Source organism: Sorghum bicolor, chromosome 4 (assembly GCF_000003195.3).
Source record: "Sorghum bicolor cultivar BTx623 chromosome 4, Sorghum_bicolor_NCBIv3, whole genome shotgun sequence".
Taxonomy (NCBI): domain Eukaryota; kingdom Viridiplantae; phylum Streptophyta; class Magnoliopsida; order Poales; family Poaceae; genus Sorghum; species Sorghum bicolor.
The window spans coordinates 18,877,734-18,896,082 of record NC_012873.2 but is presented as its reverse complement, the minus strand read 5'-3'; the positions used below and the strand labels follow the sequence as shown (position 1 = coordinate 18,896,082).

The following is an 18,349-nucleotide window of genomic DNA, read 5'->3' as shown; positions in this document are numbered from 1 at the left end:
ACTGAGAAAGAGTCTTAACAAGCAAATCCAATTGCAAATTAGAGGTTGTTATATTTTTTTCTTTAGATATACGTGGTCTTTATTATACACATATAGAATTTTATAGGCACATATGTAATGTATATCTATATATGTAGTAAACATTATGTATTTAAAAAAAATAAAACGATAGATAATTCAGATGAAGGGGATATATATAAGATAAAGATTTATTGGAACTCTTTCTCAGAAGAAAAAGTACTCCTACGTTCCTGGTACATATACTGCCATGTTGTGACACAATTTTCTCCTTGTATTTTTCTCCTTGTAATAAATGAATGGTGTAAACTTAGAGCAACTCCAATAAAGGCTATTTTAAAATTTGTATAGCAAAAGATAGACTCTAACAAATGTCATATCTGGTTTTGTAAAAATATGAAGTTGGCTATCCCTTAATTTTAAGTGGCCATATAAAGTCAATTATGGACACTAGCTATATGTAGACGAGAAATACTCGTTCCATTCCAAATTATGAGACATTTTAAGAATCCTAGAGAGTCAAAGAATCTCAAGTTTACCAAAATTATAAAGAAAATTCTAAAAGTTTATGCCAACAAGTAAGTATACTACGAAAATATAATTAATGAAAAATTTAATGATACTTAGTTAATATCATAAATATTATTATTTTATCATATAAATTTGGTTAAACTTGAGATGCTTTAATTCTTTAAGATTCTTGAAATGATTTATAATTTGAGACGGAGGAAGTAACAAAAATATTGCAAACCTCTTTTTTATTGAAAAGTTTTTTATTTTATAAATCACTAAACTATGAAATTTGGCTAACGGAAAAAAACCCAAAGATAATGCCCCTATCCTAGGGCCGGTGATTTCTTACGGGAAAAAGACGGAAAAAAAAGGAGCCTCGTCCCAGTCCCGACTCCCGACCCCTTCCGCCTCCGGGACTCCTGCCTACGTCAGGGATACCATCGGGCCGCCGAACCCTCAATTGGCCGCCGCCACCACCGCCGCCGTAAGAGAGACCGACGTCCTCCTTTCACCGCCGAGCGACACCTCGAATTTCTCTCTCCTCGTCCTCCCCTCTCCCCTTTATTCGCGTGGCGCAGACGGGAGATCCAACCAGCGTGATTTGTTTCATCGGTAAGGAATTGTTCATGTGTTCATGCAGGAGTTTCGTTCTGGTTTCTCTTAGCTGCGAGTTCATCCAGTCAGATCCGTGTCTCGCTTACTCCCCGTGCAGGTAGCTTTGGATTTGTTTCCGACCCGGCGCTAATCCAACCCGTGCGGGGGTGGATTCAGCTCCTTGGATACCTTGGTGGGGGATGTTCTGCTCGTAGCAGCTTGTTTCCCGGAAATATTTCTGGGGTTAGACGCTGCCCCTGCCATGGAATCAGGTGCTCAATCAATTCCTCCTAGTTTATTGGGATTCCGATGAGTGTACATACATTTTTCATTTGGTTCTTATCATAGCGAATTGCGGTTGTTCTGGTGAACCATGCGTTTCCCCTTGACTTTTCTTTTTTCAGATTATTTACACTGCCAATAAACAGTGATTCCGAAATCAATGAGCTGAGATTTTCCCATGGGGTTTGTTGGCAATGGATATTATGATAATTGGTTGAATAATTTTGTCACAGTGGTCAAAGGTAGCTAATAACACCTGTTGGAATTAGTTCTGGGGTCCACTGTTGCTTTGATTAGCTTTTAGTCTAGCAAGGGAATCAGTAAAAGGTTGTGAATCTTCAATGGTTCTGATGTAGTGTTCTGTTGTGAGCTCATTTTAAGCTGCCTTACTTTGGGAACTCATTTGAAGCTGTTGTACTCTGAAACAATTTTCTTAGTCTGTTATACCTAGTCTTGTTTTTGCTATATTTGCCCAATAGCATCTGATACTGACTGCTAGATTATTGATATCCCTGTACAGGCAATACCAAATTTGATGCATCACAGTATGCTTTCTTCGGCAACAATGCTGTGGAGGAGATTGAGCTAGGTGGATTGGATGATGATGATGGTGGTGATGCTGCATTTATTGAGCCCAAAGATGAAGAAAACCCTCTTTATGGGAGGGATAATATGTTGGAGGTAGTGTAGATGATCGTTTTTTGTGTGCTTGATGTTATCGATTTATTATTATTATTATTTTTTTTTGCTTTGTTGAAAAACAATGATGACGCAGTGAATAAGTTCTATGTTTGTGACATAAGCCAAAGAATTGCTAGATATTATGAAGCTTTGTTTTACATGAGAAGGCAGCATGCTCACTTTTCAGTTTAGAACTTGAGGGATGAATCTTGAAGAAGTTAATTTGACCATTCTTTGCTTGCTCTCTATTATCATTTTGGTTTGTGTCATCTGTAGCCTGGTAGAGGATACCAACAATTTTGTGCTACAAAAGTTCATACATGCTGGCATTGCCATTTTTTGTGATTCTGAAACATTCAATGCTGATAGAGCTGAAAGCCTGGGAAATAATAGTCATATTTTTGGGGTTCTTATGACACTACCAAAAATATATGGCCTTGAAATGTAGGAAGCTGGCATTGTGGCTTTTGCAATAATTATGGTGTTGCTTTTCTTGTACTGGAGCTAGTTCCACTTGCACACTAAGCAACTTTTATGTCACGAAGCGAATATTGCAATTTGTCATTCAGCCTGCGTCCTGTGAACTCTTGTTCTGCTTTTGTTTATTATACCCATGGAACCTCAGTTGCATCCAGTAATGTTTTAGGCATGGTGTACTGCTTTTTTTTTAGATTTCTAGATCCAGGCCTGCAGCATAATTTCTTTATGTCAACACAGGAATGTATCATTACTCATGTTGATGAAACTTTGTTTTTGCAGGAGGGTGTAGGTTCATTTACTGACATTGATGATCTTGCTGGAACTTTCTCGAAGGTGTGCCTTATTTGTTAAATATGTACATGCATAAGTAAATATATGTAGGTCTTGAGATTTATTCCTTAGAATAATGATGCAACTGAGTTCTATTGAAAATATTATAGCACATGGATTTAAGTATTTGTAAGCTGTCACATGAGCTAAAAAAAACTGTTTTTACTTGTACCTCAACAATTGTGTACAGTGTACCAAATTTACATGTTTTCCTTGTTGCATTTACTCTTTTTTATTGTTATAAGATGATTTACTTATTTCATGTTTCTCCATTTTCAGCTGACCAGAATAGTCAATGAACCAAATCAACCTAGACAAAGTAAGTAGCTGTCTGTATAGTTGGATTGCCTTTAAATTCTTAAGTTGTTGCTGATATGGTTCCTCAGTCCTTGTCCTTCAGGCTTCATTTTTCCTGTTCATCATTTGTGGATATGCCTGGTCCATGTATTATGAAATTTAAAATTTGTGTTTCAACAATTAATGTGTAGGTAATTTTTTCAAAAAATAAACCAATACCACGTGCTTGGTTGATTTATGTGAATTCCTTGCAACTTCTACAACACCCACCATCTTGTTTTTTTTTTCAAATTATGAGGCATGCATATAGTTTCAATGTATTTTCCTCTTTAATCTTCTTTCCACTTATAATTAATGCCTACACAACTATATCCTCTCTTGTTCTGAAGATAATAAACCCCTGAATCCTATGGTCATTTCTCTCCACTATTCTCTTGGTTTCATACCTTAATCTTACTGTTGAAACAGAATGTGTTATAAAAAGACTACTCTCTTGGTTTCATACATTAATCCTCCTGCTGAACCAGACTATGTGTTAAAAAGGAATGGATGGACTACTTATATGATTCTAATCTTCTATTGCTAGAATGACATTTTCAGTTAACCAGTGACCATGATAATCTTTATTCTCTTGTCTGTTTTAGGCACTAGGCAATGCTCTGCATCTGCTTCTTTAATTAATATTTGTTCTTATTCTGCAATATATAGGTTCTAATGCAGATTGGGTGCAAGAGTCTGGACCTTCATATTGGCCTACACAGCCTGTATTGGACACTGATCATGGGCTGGATAAGAAGAATTGGTGGTCCCAACAACCCCATTCAGTCAACTTCATTGACTCTAGACTGCAGAGAACATCGTCATCCCCACAGCAAGATGCTCAGTACAATCCTGTTGAACCAATTATTGGAGCAAAGCCATCTCCTTTACATAGAACATCATCGTACCCGCAACAAGAGCCCCAATGCAGTAATACTGAACCAATTCCTGTGCCTAAGTCATCATTCATTTCGTACCCCCCATCTGGTGCAGCATCTCATTCTTCACCTAGTCAGCCACATCATGTGAACATGCCATCTCCTCCCACTGCATTCCATTTGCCTATGTCTTCTGCACAAAATGATCTACCCCTACCCCAGTTCCGTCATGGAGGTACCCCTCCAGGACCTCCATTTGGTAGACAGAATCATGTTTTAAATAGTGGATCAATGCATGGGAATGGTCCCAGGTTTATGCCAGGTTTGATGCCTCATCAATTGCAACGTCCCAATGGACTGATGCCACCTCAAATGCAGCCACCTCGTCAACATGGAATGCTGCCAATACAACAGTCCTCACCACAGTTCTCACAACTACATGCACAGATGATTGGTCCCCATCATTCCCCACCACAAAGCATGCAGATGTTTGGTCCTCAGCATCCTCCTTCACAAGTGATGAGTAGATTTGATGTAAACTTTGCTATGCCTGACTTGAGTGATCCAAGAGCAAGATCAATGTTGCAACATGGAAGGCTGGGACAGCGATATCCTCACCAAGGTTATGAGCTCAATAATATCAGGATGGATAATGGATGGCCACGGTTCAGATCCAAGTACATGTCTACCGAAGAAATTGAGAACATTGCAAGGATGCAGCAGGCTGCCACACAGATCAATGACCCATATATTGATGATTACTACCATCAAGCTTGTTTAGCAAAAAAATCAGCAGGTGCTCAACTAAAGCACCACTTTTGTCCAACCTTGATTAGAGATCCATCTTCGCGTGCACGCAGTAAGGATGAGCCACATGCGTATCTACAGGTTGATGCTCTTGGGAGGCTTCCATTTTCTTCTATCCGTAGGCCTCGTCCGCTGCTTGATGTTGAACAAGCCTCTGCACCAAGTGATAGTGCTGAAAAATCTGTTTCAAAGCCTCTTGACCAAGAACCCATGCTTGCTGCTAGGATCACAATTGAAGACGGACTTTGCCTACTGCTTGATGTTGATGATATTGATCGTCTACTGCAATTTAGCCAGCAGCAAGATGGTGGTTTGCAACTGAGAAACAGAAGACAGGGACTCCTCGAGCAGCTTGCAGAATCACTGCAGTTAGTGGATCCCCTTGCACCAAATAAGAATTCACCTCTGTCTCCATATGATGATTTGGTGTTTCTTCGCATAGTCACTCTGCCAAAGGGCCGGAAACTACTTTCCCGTTACCTTGAACTTGTAACATCAGGCAGTGAGCTTGCAAGGATAGCTTGCATGGCAGTCTTCCGGCATCTGAGATCCATATTTGGAAATATGCCTTCTGATATCAGTGCAGCTGAGACAATGACTAGACTTGCAAGAGCTGTATCCACACTTATTGTTCGGATGGAGTTGAGTGATCTCAGTGCTTGCCTTGCTGCTATTGTGTGTTCATCATTGCAACCACCTCTTCGACCCCTTGGATCCCCAGCAGGTGATTGGGCTTCTGTCATCATAAAGTCTGTACTGGACAGAGCAACAGTTTTACTCACTGATCAGCACGTGGCTTCTAACTACAGTATGCAGAATCGAGCTCTATGGCAGGCATCATTTGACGCCTTTTTCGGGCTGCTTACACAGTACTGCATGAGTAAGTTTGATAGTGTGGTTCATACTGCCCAATTGCAACCTGCCGCTGCAGCAGTTATAACCAGGGAAATGCCAGTAGAGCTTCTGCGTGCCAGCCTCCCCCATACCAATGAGGATCAACGCAAGCAATTGCTCAGTTTTGCTCAACGCACTGTGCCTGTTGGCACCCATAGTTCTCACGGGTCTGGTAGTGGACCCATGACATAAGATTCTCAGAAGAAATGAGTGGAAGCATGAGTTCTTATTAGTACTGAGTACTTGCTAAAAATGGCTCTTTAAGGGGGTCTGTTATGCTTTCCCCTGAAAGAAGAGAAGGTTAAACTTGTCACTAGTACTATGAATATCAAGAAACAAGAGTAAAGATGGCTGGAGCATCAATGGTAATACACAGCTTCAAATTTTGTGTCACTCAAACATGTCTGTAATGATTACTTTTGTAGGGTAGCCAGATGTCGGCATCAATTTTGCCAATACCTGTGTTGGTTATTGCAAAATGATTCCTGTGGGTCTGTTGCTCTTTAGAGGAAACCCCAATTGGTCTGTAGCTGTTACTTGAAGACACTGTTTAATTGCTCTTCAAGGTGGTTCTTTTCAAGGAGTAGTTGCCTTGGCCTCAAGATGTGGAAGTTGGCATAGCCACAACACGTCCGTGAGTCATTTTAGTTCTTCAGGAACAATGCGGTTGCTATGGAAGTTGTAAAATGGTTAGTATTGTTTTGGTACGGCCTTTTGCCTTTTGAGAACCTCATTACAACCGATGTTGCCCGTTTCTCTATGCTTGATGTGCAGAAAGTGGATAAGCTTGCAAGCATCCTTACTGAATTGTGATTTTTTTTTTTGGATAAATAGGTGCCCTCTTCGATTTTTTTTGAAGCACCGATTTTGTATGGAAACTCCGTGTTTGATGAGCATCTTGATTACAGCATGCGTTAGGTATCAATTTAGCTGTTTTGATATCATACCTATGTCATTTTTGTGTCTGGATTGTATTGTACTTGACTCCAATATCTGCGGGCAACAAACTGACAAACAACATCACAACATTTTATTTACTTTATAATGTTACTCTCCATCGCTGGTATGCCGAATCAAGGGGTGCCTGATGGAATGACGGCTAGGGACGATTTGTCTCTGAATTCGTGTATTTTATAATTTAAACCAAAGTCTAGCTTTACTGTAGCAATCGTAAATACCCACTCTAGACGTGAATGAAAGAATTGAACAAACTTACAATAAAATGTTTTCTAAAAGTAGTCTTCAAGATATTTTGATGTTCCAAATGTTAATACTTGAATAGTTGGCGATCGTGAGAGTTGCAAGAATTTAACTAGATTTTTTTTTGAAAGCTAGAAGCTTAATATCTGTGAACAGTGGGGATCCATGAATTCGCTATAGCCCGAAATAGCTTGAAAAAAAAATTGTGCCGCTATTTACGTTCATGCACAATTTTGCCGCTAAAGTACGCTAATTACGGTTTATAAAACGCTAAACACCTTGGCCTTAGCTCGCTATTTAAAACATGGGTGGGGATACATTTGAGTACTCCGTTCACAAAAGGATACAACTATAAAATTTATGTAGGTTAAATTTGCTTAACTTTAATCAAATTTATGGTGAATAGCATATTAGCATTTGGCCTTGATAAGGCAAGAATCATATGGGGTTCAGGAGCCAAACTTATGTCATTTTTGCACAGTAATTTATTTGACGCCTTCAAGATCTGTTACAGTCAAGCTTTACAAACGGGATGGTAACTAATGCTAATTGCGGCAGCTGCAATATATGGTGCACAGGTTCATCTTCACTTATGCAGCACCAACACGGTGTTTGGTTATCACAGCGTTCAGGCGTATCAATTACAGTCACTACTGGTTGAAACATATGGAAATAGGTGTGGCATTTGTGAAGCTGACAGTACAATTAATGATGCAATTTTTATTGGTGCCACTGGATCTTGGATTGCTAAATCATTGTTGTTGGTTGAGAGCAAAAACTTTGCAGTCACATATATTGATATGAAGAATTGGTTGGAACTCAATTTGACATGTCGATGACCAATTCAACCGCTAGCAACTTGAATATTTCTGAGATTGAGGTTATCGCCAAACTGCAACAGCCATGGCCACCTCCTGAAATATTTCATGCTAACATTAACAATTAGTTGGTTGAGACATTTTCAGTTGCCAGCAAGCTGCTTGTTCTTGATCGTGTAGTGGTGGCCAAAGTTCAAGTGGAGATCATGTCTGATGGAGCTAAGCTGCTGCCAACACCGTGGCTCTCTTTCAGTTCCATACATACTTCAAGTTGCAGTGAAGTTCTTCGAACAATTGACATGTGAAGAATTCAATTACAGGAGTATGAATTTTGTTCCAGCCACCATGGCAGTATTAGCATCAGTGGAAGCTAATGTTCGTGGACCATCTTGTTAAACAGGTGTAGGATTCACCATTATTGGATGACCCAATTAAAGAGGGAGGAGATGTTAGTGACTATCTACTAGTGGGCCAACACTACGCCATGGGCTGACATGTACAACCCGCAAGCCCAAAGCGGGAGCAGATAATTGAAGGCTTCGCTGATGCCTCAGCATGCTGACGCGTGTCCAGAGCTTCAGCGAGTCTCTGCCGGAGTGAGGGACGCGGAAGGCGCGTCAGCACACCAAGCAAATTTGAGGATAGGCCCTCCACTTTCCAGGAACAGACCACCATCCGTCCATCCGTCCATCAGATAAATGAGCAATGCGTTAGTTTGAGGCCTTGTTTAGTTGGGAAAAACTAGACTCAAAATTATATTTGACAATTATCGTCTAATTATGGACTAACTAGACTTAAAATATTTATCTCGTAAATTACAGACAAACTGTGTAATTAGTTATTTCTTTTATCTATATTTAATGTTCTATGCATACGTTCAAAGATTTAATATGACGAAGAATTTTAAAAAATTTTAGGAACTAAAGAAGGCCTGAGGTGATGAAGAGGAAAGACCATAGTCTTGCTTTTTTCTCGAAAAGCACCTGGCAAACGATTTTGCGAAGAAGATCCTGCCCTCCAACCGTATCGGCGTAGCTCCTGCGGTCCTGATCTAGTTTCTCTCTTGTGGCACTGTTTCCTCCGACGTGTTGATCAGGCTGACTTAGGCCTTCTGTAGTGTGGTAGTGGTGCCACAAAATAAATGGCCCCTATGTATGGATGCCCACTCAGGTCTTGTTTTCAAGATTCCTCGTCACATCAAATCTTGCGACACATACATAGAGTATTAAATATAGATAAAAATAATAACTAATTACATAGTTTGTCTGTAATTTGTGAGACAAATTTTTTGAGTCTAGTTAGTCCATAATTGGACCATATTTGTCACAAATAAACGAAAATGCTACAGTGTGCCCAGTGTCTATGCGTTTTGAACTTTGCGTGTGTGGACAGTGTGTGGCCAACGGCCTTGTGTGAAGCTCTGTGTGCGTGTATGTGTGGCCAACGGCCTTGTAACCGTTCTGACATGTGCTACAGTAAACAATTATTTTTTATACTTTGGGTATCGGTGAATCTTCATTCACCGCTCTCAATACTTTTGGCCTCAATAAAAACAAGCACCACTTGTTGTAGTGTTGGGAGTGATGCCCAAACACTCTCTCTCCTCTTTTGGGCATCACTCCCTGACCACACTGCAGAAGGCCTTATGGGCCCTGTCTTTGACTGGCCCTACGTACAGTGGACGATGGTGTGGAGGGCAAGGATTCCCCACGCACCAACGAAGCTGTTAGGCAGACTGAGCACTCGATTCGTCTTTTGCCGTATCGTCTGAAATTGTCCTACCCGCCGCGTCGGAACAGTGCCAGGAGGCGCCTTACGCTCGTCGTACGTGCATGCACGACCATCCCCTAGTAGTGATGGTTGTGCCATCTTGTCGGAACAGTGCGCAAACGGCTCTGCTATCCCTTCCTCGAGAGCAAGCGCGGCCATCCCCGCTCGCTAAAAGGCTCGCCCACGCAGAGCCCCTCTCTCGCACCCTGGCATTTGGGACTAAGGTTAGTAGCTCCATGTTCTTTATCTTCTTCTCAAGATTGAGTACGACCTCCCTCACTCTTCCTTTAGAACCCTAGATCTCGAATCTCATACTTCTGTCTCAGGTTCTTGCATTTCTTCTACCCCTGCCTTGCTCTGCAGTCGCTGAGGTTGGAGTCGCGCGCGTGCGCCATCCTCGTCCTCCAAGGAAATCTTGAGTTGGCGATGGTGACGTAGTTCTACTTGTGTCTTTCGTCCCAGCTATGTTTGTGTATGAGAGCTCACCCGCATATTTTGTTCCTATGGCAATATCGTTAATATTAATCAGGTTAGCTTTTATCTATTCAAACTATAGAACAGATTACTGTGGCTTGTATATAGATTGGGATTCTAGGTTCTTCCTGTGGGCTTATGGTACTGTCTGGTGTGGTTTCAGTAGTTAACAAAAAAGTGCTAAGTGTAGTATTGCCACCTCTTGACAGAACTCGATATAGAAGGCGTCATCATTAATGTTACATTTTCATCTGCACAATTGTGAGTCACAGTCTCGGTTCGCTGGGAAGGAAAAAAAATACATCCACCAGTTTTTCCTAGAAAACCTGTGAATATTTAAATATAATTTTAGTAGAGATGTTCATCGTACTAGAAAAGAAATTATAGTTCAGGAATAGGATAAAATAGGTTTCTTTTCTATAACCTGAACTGAGAGTGTGCATATGGGCGTCTCTATTATGAAAGTAGTTCAGGGAAAGATGCCGTTGTAAAACCTGAACTTGTGGGTTTAGATCAGTGAACATTCGCTCAAGAAGGTTTTAGCGATTATTAAGCTTGTGATTCATCTATTCTTGTTGAAAAAACTACGATTCATCTAAACTAAACTTGTGACATTGGTGAAGGGCTTGCAAGGAAGGGAGTGTTCCAGCTCTCTGTTGATCTGGGCCTAACGACTATAATCTCAGCGTAATCAGCTGTTAGTTCAGGGTAAGTCATGAGCCTACAATTGTATTTATCTGAAACAAACTACAAGAGTCAAACTGAATGTTTGAAGATGTGTTGGGGCTAATTTATGTGTCCCTTGATGAATTTCCTTTTCATTTATCTTGAAGTGATCTGTTGTTGCTGCCTGTAGCTACGACCTTACTTCCTCCTTTCGTGCACATCTATGGGCTACTGTGAGGGTAAGACTTTTCCTCTATTTGCTATGGTTCTTGGCCATTCCAAAGATTACGTGCTTCATTATGATTTCTTGTGAGCTCGTGAAAATCTTGTTCAGTCTCTTTTTCCATATGCTTTTACTCGTGCTTGTGGGTTGCTTTTGGCGAAGTAGTTTACTTGTGTAATTGTTTGATTCTGTATTAGTGTGTGTGCTGCTTGATGCTGTGCAGTCTTAGGATCTCACGGGTGGACCTTCATATGAGAGAGTTGTGCGTTGTCGTGAGAAGAGACAGAAAAGACATCTTGCAACTGTACGAGGTTTGCCGTGTAGGCTATCTGAGAGATTTCTATCCTCTGTTGGAAAGGGTTGTTTCTATTTCGGTATACTGAATATGTATATAGTTTGTTTGGCCGCTAAAAGCGTGACTTCATTAGTATTGTAGATATGCTATGGTTGGATGATAACTTTGGATTAGTGTTCAAAATTGCACAAAACCCTATGGGACTGCATATAATATGTCATTAGAATGACTTTATGGTCTGCAAGACTACACTCCTTGCATATCGTACCTATATAAATGGCTTTATATTCTTCAATTAGCTTAGCTCTAATCATTAGTTTAACATGGTTATTGACTTCGTATGTATTTTATATTGTTGCCCTCAGTAGTATGCTTGTAGGGCGCCTGAAAGGGCGCTTCTTTCTAGTTCAGAATAAGACTTCCTGTTCCTCCTCCTATACAATACTATTCCTCTTCCTCCTCTAGATTTCCCTTCCAGCTATCTTCCCTGATGTATCTCAGTCTATTTCTTTGATCCTGTGCTTGCTCTCTTCTCTACTCTGTCTCTCAGATTGTATCAAATCATATTACCAGCATATGTGGGAGGAGTGTACGTGATCTTGATTCTAAAAGCATGACTAGTTCCTAAGGGTCAACAAAGCTCGACTAAACTCAATTGCTCACAAGCAGTAAATAATAGTAAAATTTTTTTCCTAATATACAAGGCATGTATATCTGGCTGTGGTAGGAATTCAAGCTCTCGTCATATAGGAACTCATCATGCAACATTGTTTAAAAGATAAACTCTCTAGAACTCTAGCATCTCTAGGAACATGATTAATAGCAGCTCAAAACCTTTCCATATCATATCAGTCAACTACCTAGACTTAAGCTCAAGCATTGCAACCCACAAGTTTCAGGCTCAGAGTAAATTCTTAATCAAAACAGTTGTGTCTAAAACTTGGGACAGTTCGAGTTTAAAAGCTAGGTACTCAAAAAGTGTGGTAGAGCAACTATTCATCATTTCCATGCGAGTTAAACTTTGGTTTGGTATAAGAAAAATTAATCCTTGTATCTTCTCCTTTTTATTTATTTATTTATTAACAATTCTAAAATCACACAGAAAAATATGTAGGGAAATCTTTATTTGGTTTTTAAATGTTTATTCATCTTTATTTATTAACAATTCTGATGATTGTACGGTGTCTGGGGATGTGCAGGATCTCTGAGTGTACACTTTCGGAAGGTGAACATCTCCTTTCTCCCCTTGATGTTGAAGCTGATCTTTGCATTGTCGGCATAGATGATGGCTTTAGCGGTGCACAAGAATGGGCGCCCCAAGATGATGGGTGCTCTCTCGTCACCTCCGGTCTCTATCACCATGAAGTCTGTAGGGACATATGATTGGCCAACTCAGACGCAAACATCTTCAAAGATTACTTTCGGGTAGCACAGCGTCTGGTCTGCCATCTGCAAGCACATGGTTGTATACAACAATGGATCTCCATGAATTTTCTCGTATAGTACCTTAGGCATGATGTTGACGCTTGCACCAAAGTCACAAAGGACTTCTGGGAAGTGGTTGCCTCCAATGTTGATGGGGATGACCGGCCTTCCTGGATCACCTTTCTTCTCGGGCAAGGACTCATCTTTCCAGCCTCCAATTGATACAGCCCTAAAATACTTTCCTACATTGTATATATCGACAAGATTTGCACATTCTAGTTCTTCCGGTTGCCCCAGAATCTTTCCTCGGTTAGCGGTAGGAACAACAGTTATCAATTGAGATATTTGAGATTCAATCATTTTATTAAAGCTATGTTGATTCTTAATTGCTGTTGCAAAGTTATCCATCCTAGCATTTATGGTTTCTAAAGTTTTATCACTGGATGCAATTTTCTTAGATAGATTATCCATGAGTTTTCCTTGATTCACAACTAACTCTCTCAAAGGTGGTTGATTGAAATTATTGCTGAAGTTGTTACCTTGGTAGTTACCTGAGGAGTAGTTGGTTGAGTAGTTAGGCCTCTGTTGATTCTAGCCTTGATTCTGTTGAGGACGATTATAGTTGTTGTTGTTGAGGTAGCTCACATCCTCCTGGAGTGTTGGGCAATGGTTGCCTGAATGCCTAGTGTCTCCACATTCTTCACAAGTCATACGAGACTCATTAATGGGAATGACCTCGTTCTTCTCACTGGCTCTATCATCGAGCCTCTTCATCAACAAGTCCATCTTGGCGCTCAGCATATCTACTTCCTTAAGCTGGTGCATACCCCCACCTCTCTTGTGGGTCTGCGTACGTTCTTCACTCAAACCTTGATTGGAGGCTATCTTTTCCACAAGAGCAGTGGCTTGAGCAAGAGTCAATGATAAGAATGCTCCTACAGTAGCGGCATCCATGGTCTCACGGGTGCTGTTGGAGAGCCCATGATAGAATGTTTGCATGAGTAGCAAATTCTCCATTCCATGATGAGGACATTCTAGGATGTAATCTTGAAAGTGCTCCCAAGCCTCTAGGACTGTCTCATCATTATGTTGCTAAAAACTTGAAATTTTCCCTCGTAGAGCATTCGTCTTGCCCACGGGGAAGAACTTAGCTAGGAAGTTGGTGGAACAGATTGCCGATCTAGTGTTCTTATCCTTGTTAGCATAGAACCAATGCTTTGCCCTTCCCAAGAGTGAGAATGAGAAGAGACAGAGTAGTATGGCGTCTCTTGTAACTCCTTTGATGGTGAATGTGCTGCATATCTCTAGGAAGTTTTGGAGATGAGCACTTGCATCTTCATGCGTCTTTACACAAAACTGGCTAGCTTGCACCATGTTGATCAGTGCCGTCTTGAGCTCAAATGGTTGATCGCCAACATTGACAATAGGTCCAGTGCAGATGTTGTTAGTGGTGGGAGCAGAGAACTCACAAAGTGATCTTTTAGCCATCGCTTCAAACTCTAGTGTCAAACTTCAAATAACTCTTGAATAATCTTCTGATTCAATTGAAACTTCGAGCTTAGATGAAGATGATGATGATAATGACGGTGATAAGTGTACTTTCTTCAACTTAGCTCTATTTCTCTTGAGTATTGCTTCTAGATTGTCCATGAAATTATCTGCAAGATCAGATCTTTTCATACATCACCCTGCATAAGATACATAAATAGACAAAAGACAAGGGTGAGCCTGCATAAGTTAGAGATAATTATGGTGCCTCGTGTGAGAGTGGTTTGCAAGTGATATCTCTAATTCCTTTTGAATAGCCATAACCTCCACCGACTAAGAGTAGAGTAAAGACCCTATCGTCAGTGGCTAGGTTGTCATCCCTAGCATGAACCCAAGAAATACACTGGTGGTAGTAAATATCCAAATGCTCTCTTAGAATGATGAATATAGAATAAGGTATCCGCAAGCACATAGATAGTATGAATATAGGGACCCCATATTACTTAAGTTTTTGTGGAAAGAGAGATAGTATGAATATGAGAACTTGATTTCTGATGCCTAGTCATTTGGAGAATTTTACTTTTCAAAAATCTTAAAATGATTAGCTATACTTAATTAATGTCCTATTAGAGCCATGAATGATAGATATAAACTAGCTGATAAGCTATTTGCTTTGGATTGTGTTTTGTCAAACCTTATTGACCTATGTCGAGAGGATTATCATGCTCCTAAGGTCAAGATCATGTACAACCACATATATTTGCCATTCCTACACTAGGAATGCGCACAAACATGCCTTTCCATCCACTAAAAAAATGTTCTACTCCTACACTCGGAGGAAACACAAAAAGAGTCTTAGTAGGAATAATTGCTCTAAGTTCTTTAAGAAGTCTTTCCCAATATTTCCTAGTTACAGAAGGAGGTATGTGGCTATGCAAAATAAAAGTATTGAAAAAAGAAGAGAAGAGAAAAAGGGCAAGTGTCCTAGAAAGAAAGAAGAATAAAAGATGGCCCATACCATCCTGTATTAAGACCATCAGTACTTTAGAGAAAGAAAGACATTTTCCAAAAGAGCAATGTAGAATTAGGATTAGCCACTATATATTCCACACACATGCACTTCTTGATCTAAGAGTATGCTATTCCACTCCATGGAATCTAAGTTTTGACTTAGCAGGATATGCAAGGTAAGTATGCTATTTCCTTGAATTACCTTTAACTCCATATAAGCCTGTATAGAGTAGGATACATATCATACATACTTTTGTGAGTTCGACAAATACCACATATAATGAGTGATTTGAGTGTGTTACATGATGGAGAAGGGTAAGCTAAGTTTTTCTTTGCAAAAATATTATAAAACTCCAAGTGACAGGGCTAAAGGAAAAGAGACCTCTATTATGTACTGTTCCATCCTCAACCTCTCAAAGTTTTATGGTAGACACTTCGAATCCTGCAGTACATTATGACTTGGAATAAATTAGGTACTATCTTGGTCTGAGGTTATGATTAAGTCTATCTATCCTTTTTTCCTCGAGAACGAGTAAAAGATAAGTGTGGGGGAGTTTGTTGACGGTAGATAACTCCTAATTTTAACCATCAACTTAACATGAAAAAGGACCCATTTGCAAGCACTCAGTAGAAATAGGGTTATGACTAACAGAATTCCATGAATTTTGGTAATTGTCTATTTCTGCAGGGGGTTACCGGAATAATAACAAAAGAAGGTCCACATGTCAGAATTAATAGAGAGAAGACCGCAACATCAACTCAGGAACAATCTAGAAGACTCTAGGAGCCACCACCTGAATGGTGGGACCCACCTACCATAGGGTATGGGCGGGCGCCCCACCCTGACAGGGTCGGCTACCCAGGGCTCTCCACCAATTAGAGCGAACCTCACGGATCTGCCTCTACCGACTTTGAGGATTAATCTTAAGTGCACGTTTAAATTGGTTTGATCCAAGGGCTGTGGTTATTTCTAGGGGGCTATAAATAAAGACCCTCACCCCCTGAGATGTAACTCTAAAATGCTAATTCATATTTTCCAGAGAGAGAGAGTTAGACAGAGAGGGGTCCCTCAAATGCTTTGATGAATGAGGAACTGAAATGAGTGAGTTGGATGACAAAGAAAAGATTTTAGGAAGCTCCTAATAAAAACTTGAGCTGAGGAATAAGGAATTTGGTTGTAGATAAAGATAAAGATGTACCGACCAAGGAAGATCGTTCTACTTAACGCTATTTTAAAAACTTTGCTTACTCTCAACACACAAAGGAGCAACAATCAAACATTACATCAAATCTTATGCAACAGCATGTATGCACAACAATGTTGCTAAGCCTTATGATAAATTTTAATCCAATGAAAAATATTATTTTCCCTATGTTTCATGAGCACAAAGAAATGTATAATTACTTATTTCTTCTCTATTTCCAAAAAAGCAAAATTTAGGGTGTTACAATTCTACCCCCCTTAAGATGAATCTCGTCCTCGAGATTCGGAAGATGGTTACCAAAAAGATGTGGATACTCTTAACATTGAATATTCTTCTATTTTCCAAATAGTCTCCTCTACGGTGTACCGGTTCCACTGAACTTTGCACATCCTGATAATGCAACTCCCGGTAACCCTTTCTGTTGTTTCCAAAATTCTTACTAGGTACTCATTGTATGTGGGATCCTCTTTAACAGCCAATTCCTCCAATGGGTTCTGCTCCAATGGCACACACAAACACTTCTTGAGTTAAGACACATGGAAAACATCATGTATTCCTCCCAATCTTTCAGACGCTCTAATTAGTAATCCACTTCACCCCATCTTTCTAACACTTTGAAAGGCCCGATATACCTTGGTGCTAACCATTCCTCATATTAAATCTTCTCACACTTCTCATAGGTGTCACCTTCAAATACATATAGTCTTCTACTTCAAAAGCTTATTATTTTCTCTGGTTGTCAGCATATCTCTTCTGTTGAGACTGTGCCACCCTTAAGTTATCCCTGAACACTCTCACTTGTTGTTCTGCATCTCTTAGACATCTGGACCAAACACTTGTGTTTTACCTATTTGATTTCAAAACAATGGGGTTCTACACTTCCGTCCATACAAAGCTTAAAGACATACCATCTGAAGGCTCTTATAATAATCTATTGTCCTGAGAAAACTCCGCATTTGGTAAACTCTTATCCCAACTTGTACCATACTATAATGCACAAGCTCACAACATATCTTCTAAGTAATCTTTTCAGTTCCTGTGGTTCCCAAATGAGTAATTAGTAGAGCTCCTTTGGCAGTACTAGTGACATCACCCAGTTCAACACTCAACCCTTCAAAATTCAGTGTCATTTGAACTCCTCTAGCACACTCTTTATGCTCTGAGCATTCGCAAAGGCTTTTTCTCCTTCAAGTGATAGCATTTTTTTCTAGCCATAACTCTTGATTCACTCAAATCCATCGACAATGTGACCAGCTCAAATCTAACTTCCTAAAGATGCCCTTTAGATTCTTACGTTCTACACAGATATCACTCCTTAGACCCAAGAAGGCAGTATCTCCATGCTCCACTATGGATACCTCCACATCACACGGCAGTTAATCCAACCCACTTAGTTGACTTATGCACAAGCCACTAGTTTTCTTGCATGGAGCACATCTAAGGTCTTGATGGAATAGAAGAACCCTATATGTGGATCTTTATAACACCTTCAGTGAACCACTGATAGAATCTTATCATTCCAAGTCAACCTCTTATTCACTCTTATGTCAAGATCACATTGGCCCCAGCAAACCTATGATAGCCTCTTGCCATAACTATAAAACTCTAAGTCTCATTCACTTTCCTTTGGTGGTTTCCAACTCTTGCATCTTTAACTTTCTTAAGTCCATAATTAAAGATGACATCTCCTAGATGAGAACTTCCATCGACTAGAACATACATTACAAGAGATGTGGCCTTCTGTGACAGCTCATTTTGGTCATAAACAGAGGAATTTACGTCACCATAATATGCTCTGTGACGATGCAGTGACGAAATACCTATCGTCACTGAAGGTGCGTGTTAAAGCCCCTTCCATGACGATTGAGAGTATATCGTCACTGAGTTAGTGGCAACAATATTTTCGTCACCAGCAATAATGACGATCATTATTTGTCATTAAAACTGTCATGAAATCTCAA

At 40.1% G+C, this 18,349-nt stretch overlaps 1 protein-coding gene and 1 long non-coding RNA gene across 2 annotated transcripts; both read left to right on the top strand.

The window, feature by feature from the left end:
- LOC8077763 (protein PAT1 homolog 1) lies at window positions 878–6,738 on the top strand. Its single transcript, XM_002453690.2, has 6 exons — window positions 878–1,143; window positions 1,244–1,397; window positions 1,928–2,088; window positions 2,848–2,901; window positions 3,178–3,217; window positions 3,904–6,738. Exons 2-6 carry the CDS (start codon window positions 1,388–1,390, stop codon window positions 6,003–6,005), a joined length of 2,367 nt encoding a protein of 788 aa, XP_002453735.2. The 5' UTR covers window positions 878–1,143; window positions 1,244–1,387; the 3' UTR covers window positions 6,006–6,738.
- Window positions 9,655–11,369, top strand: LOC110434705. Its single transcript, XR_002452376.1, has 4 exons — window positions 9,655–9,825; window positions 9,928–10,030; window positions 10,699–10,783; window positions 10,909–11,369. It is a non-coding gene; the product is annotated as an uncharacterized LOC110434705 (long non-coding RNA).

Bases quoted from the DNA above. Each gene is read 5' to 3' on its own strand.
- LOC8077763 (XM_002453690.2), top strand. The intron at 2,089-2,847 runs GTAGTGTAGATG...TTGTTTTTGCAG, and splicing joins GGAGGGATAATATGTTGGAG to GAGGGTGTAGGTTCATTTAC. The intron at 2,902-3,177 runs GTGTGCCTTATT...CTCCATTTTCAG, and splicing joins TTGCTGGAACTTTCTCGAAG to CTGACCAGAATAGTCAATGA.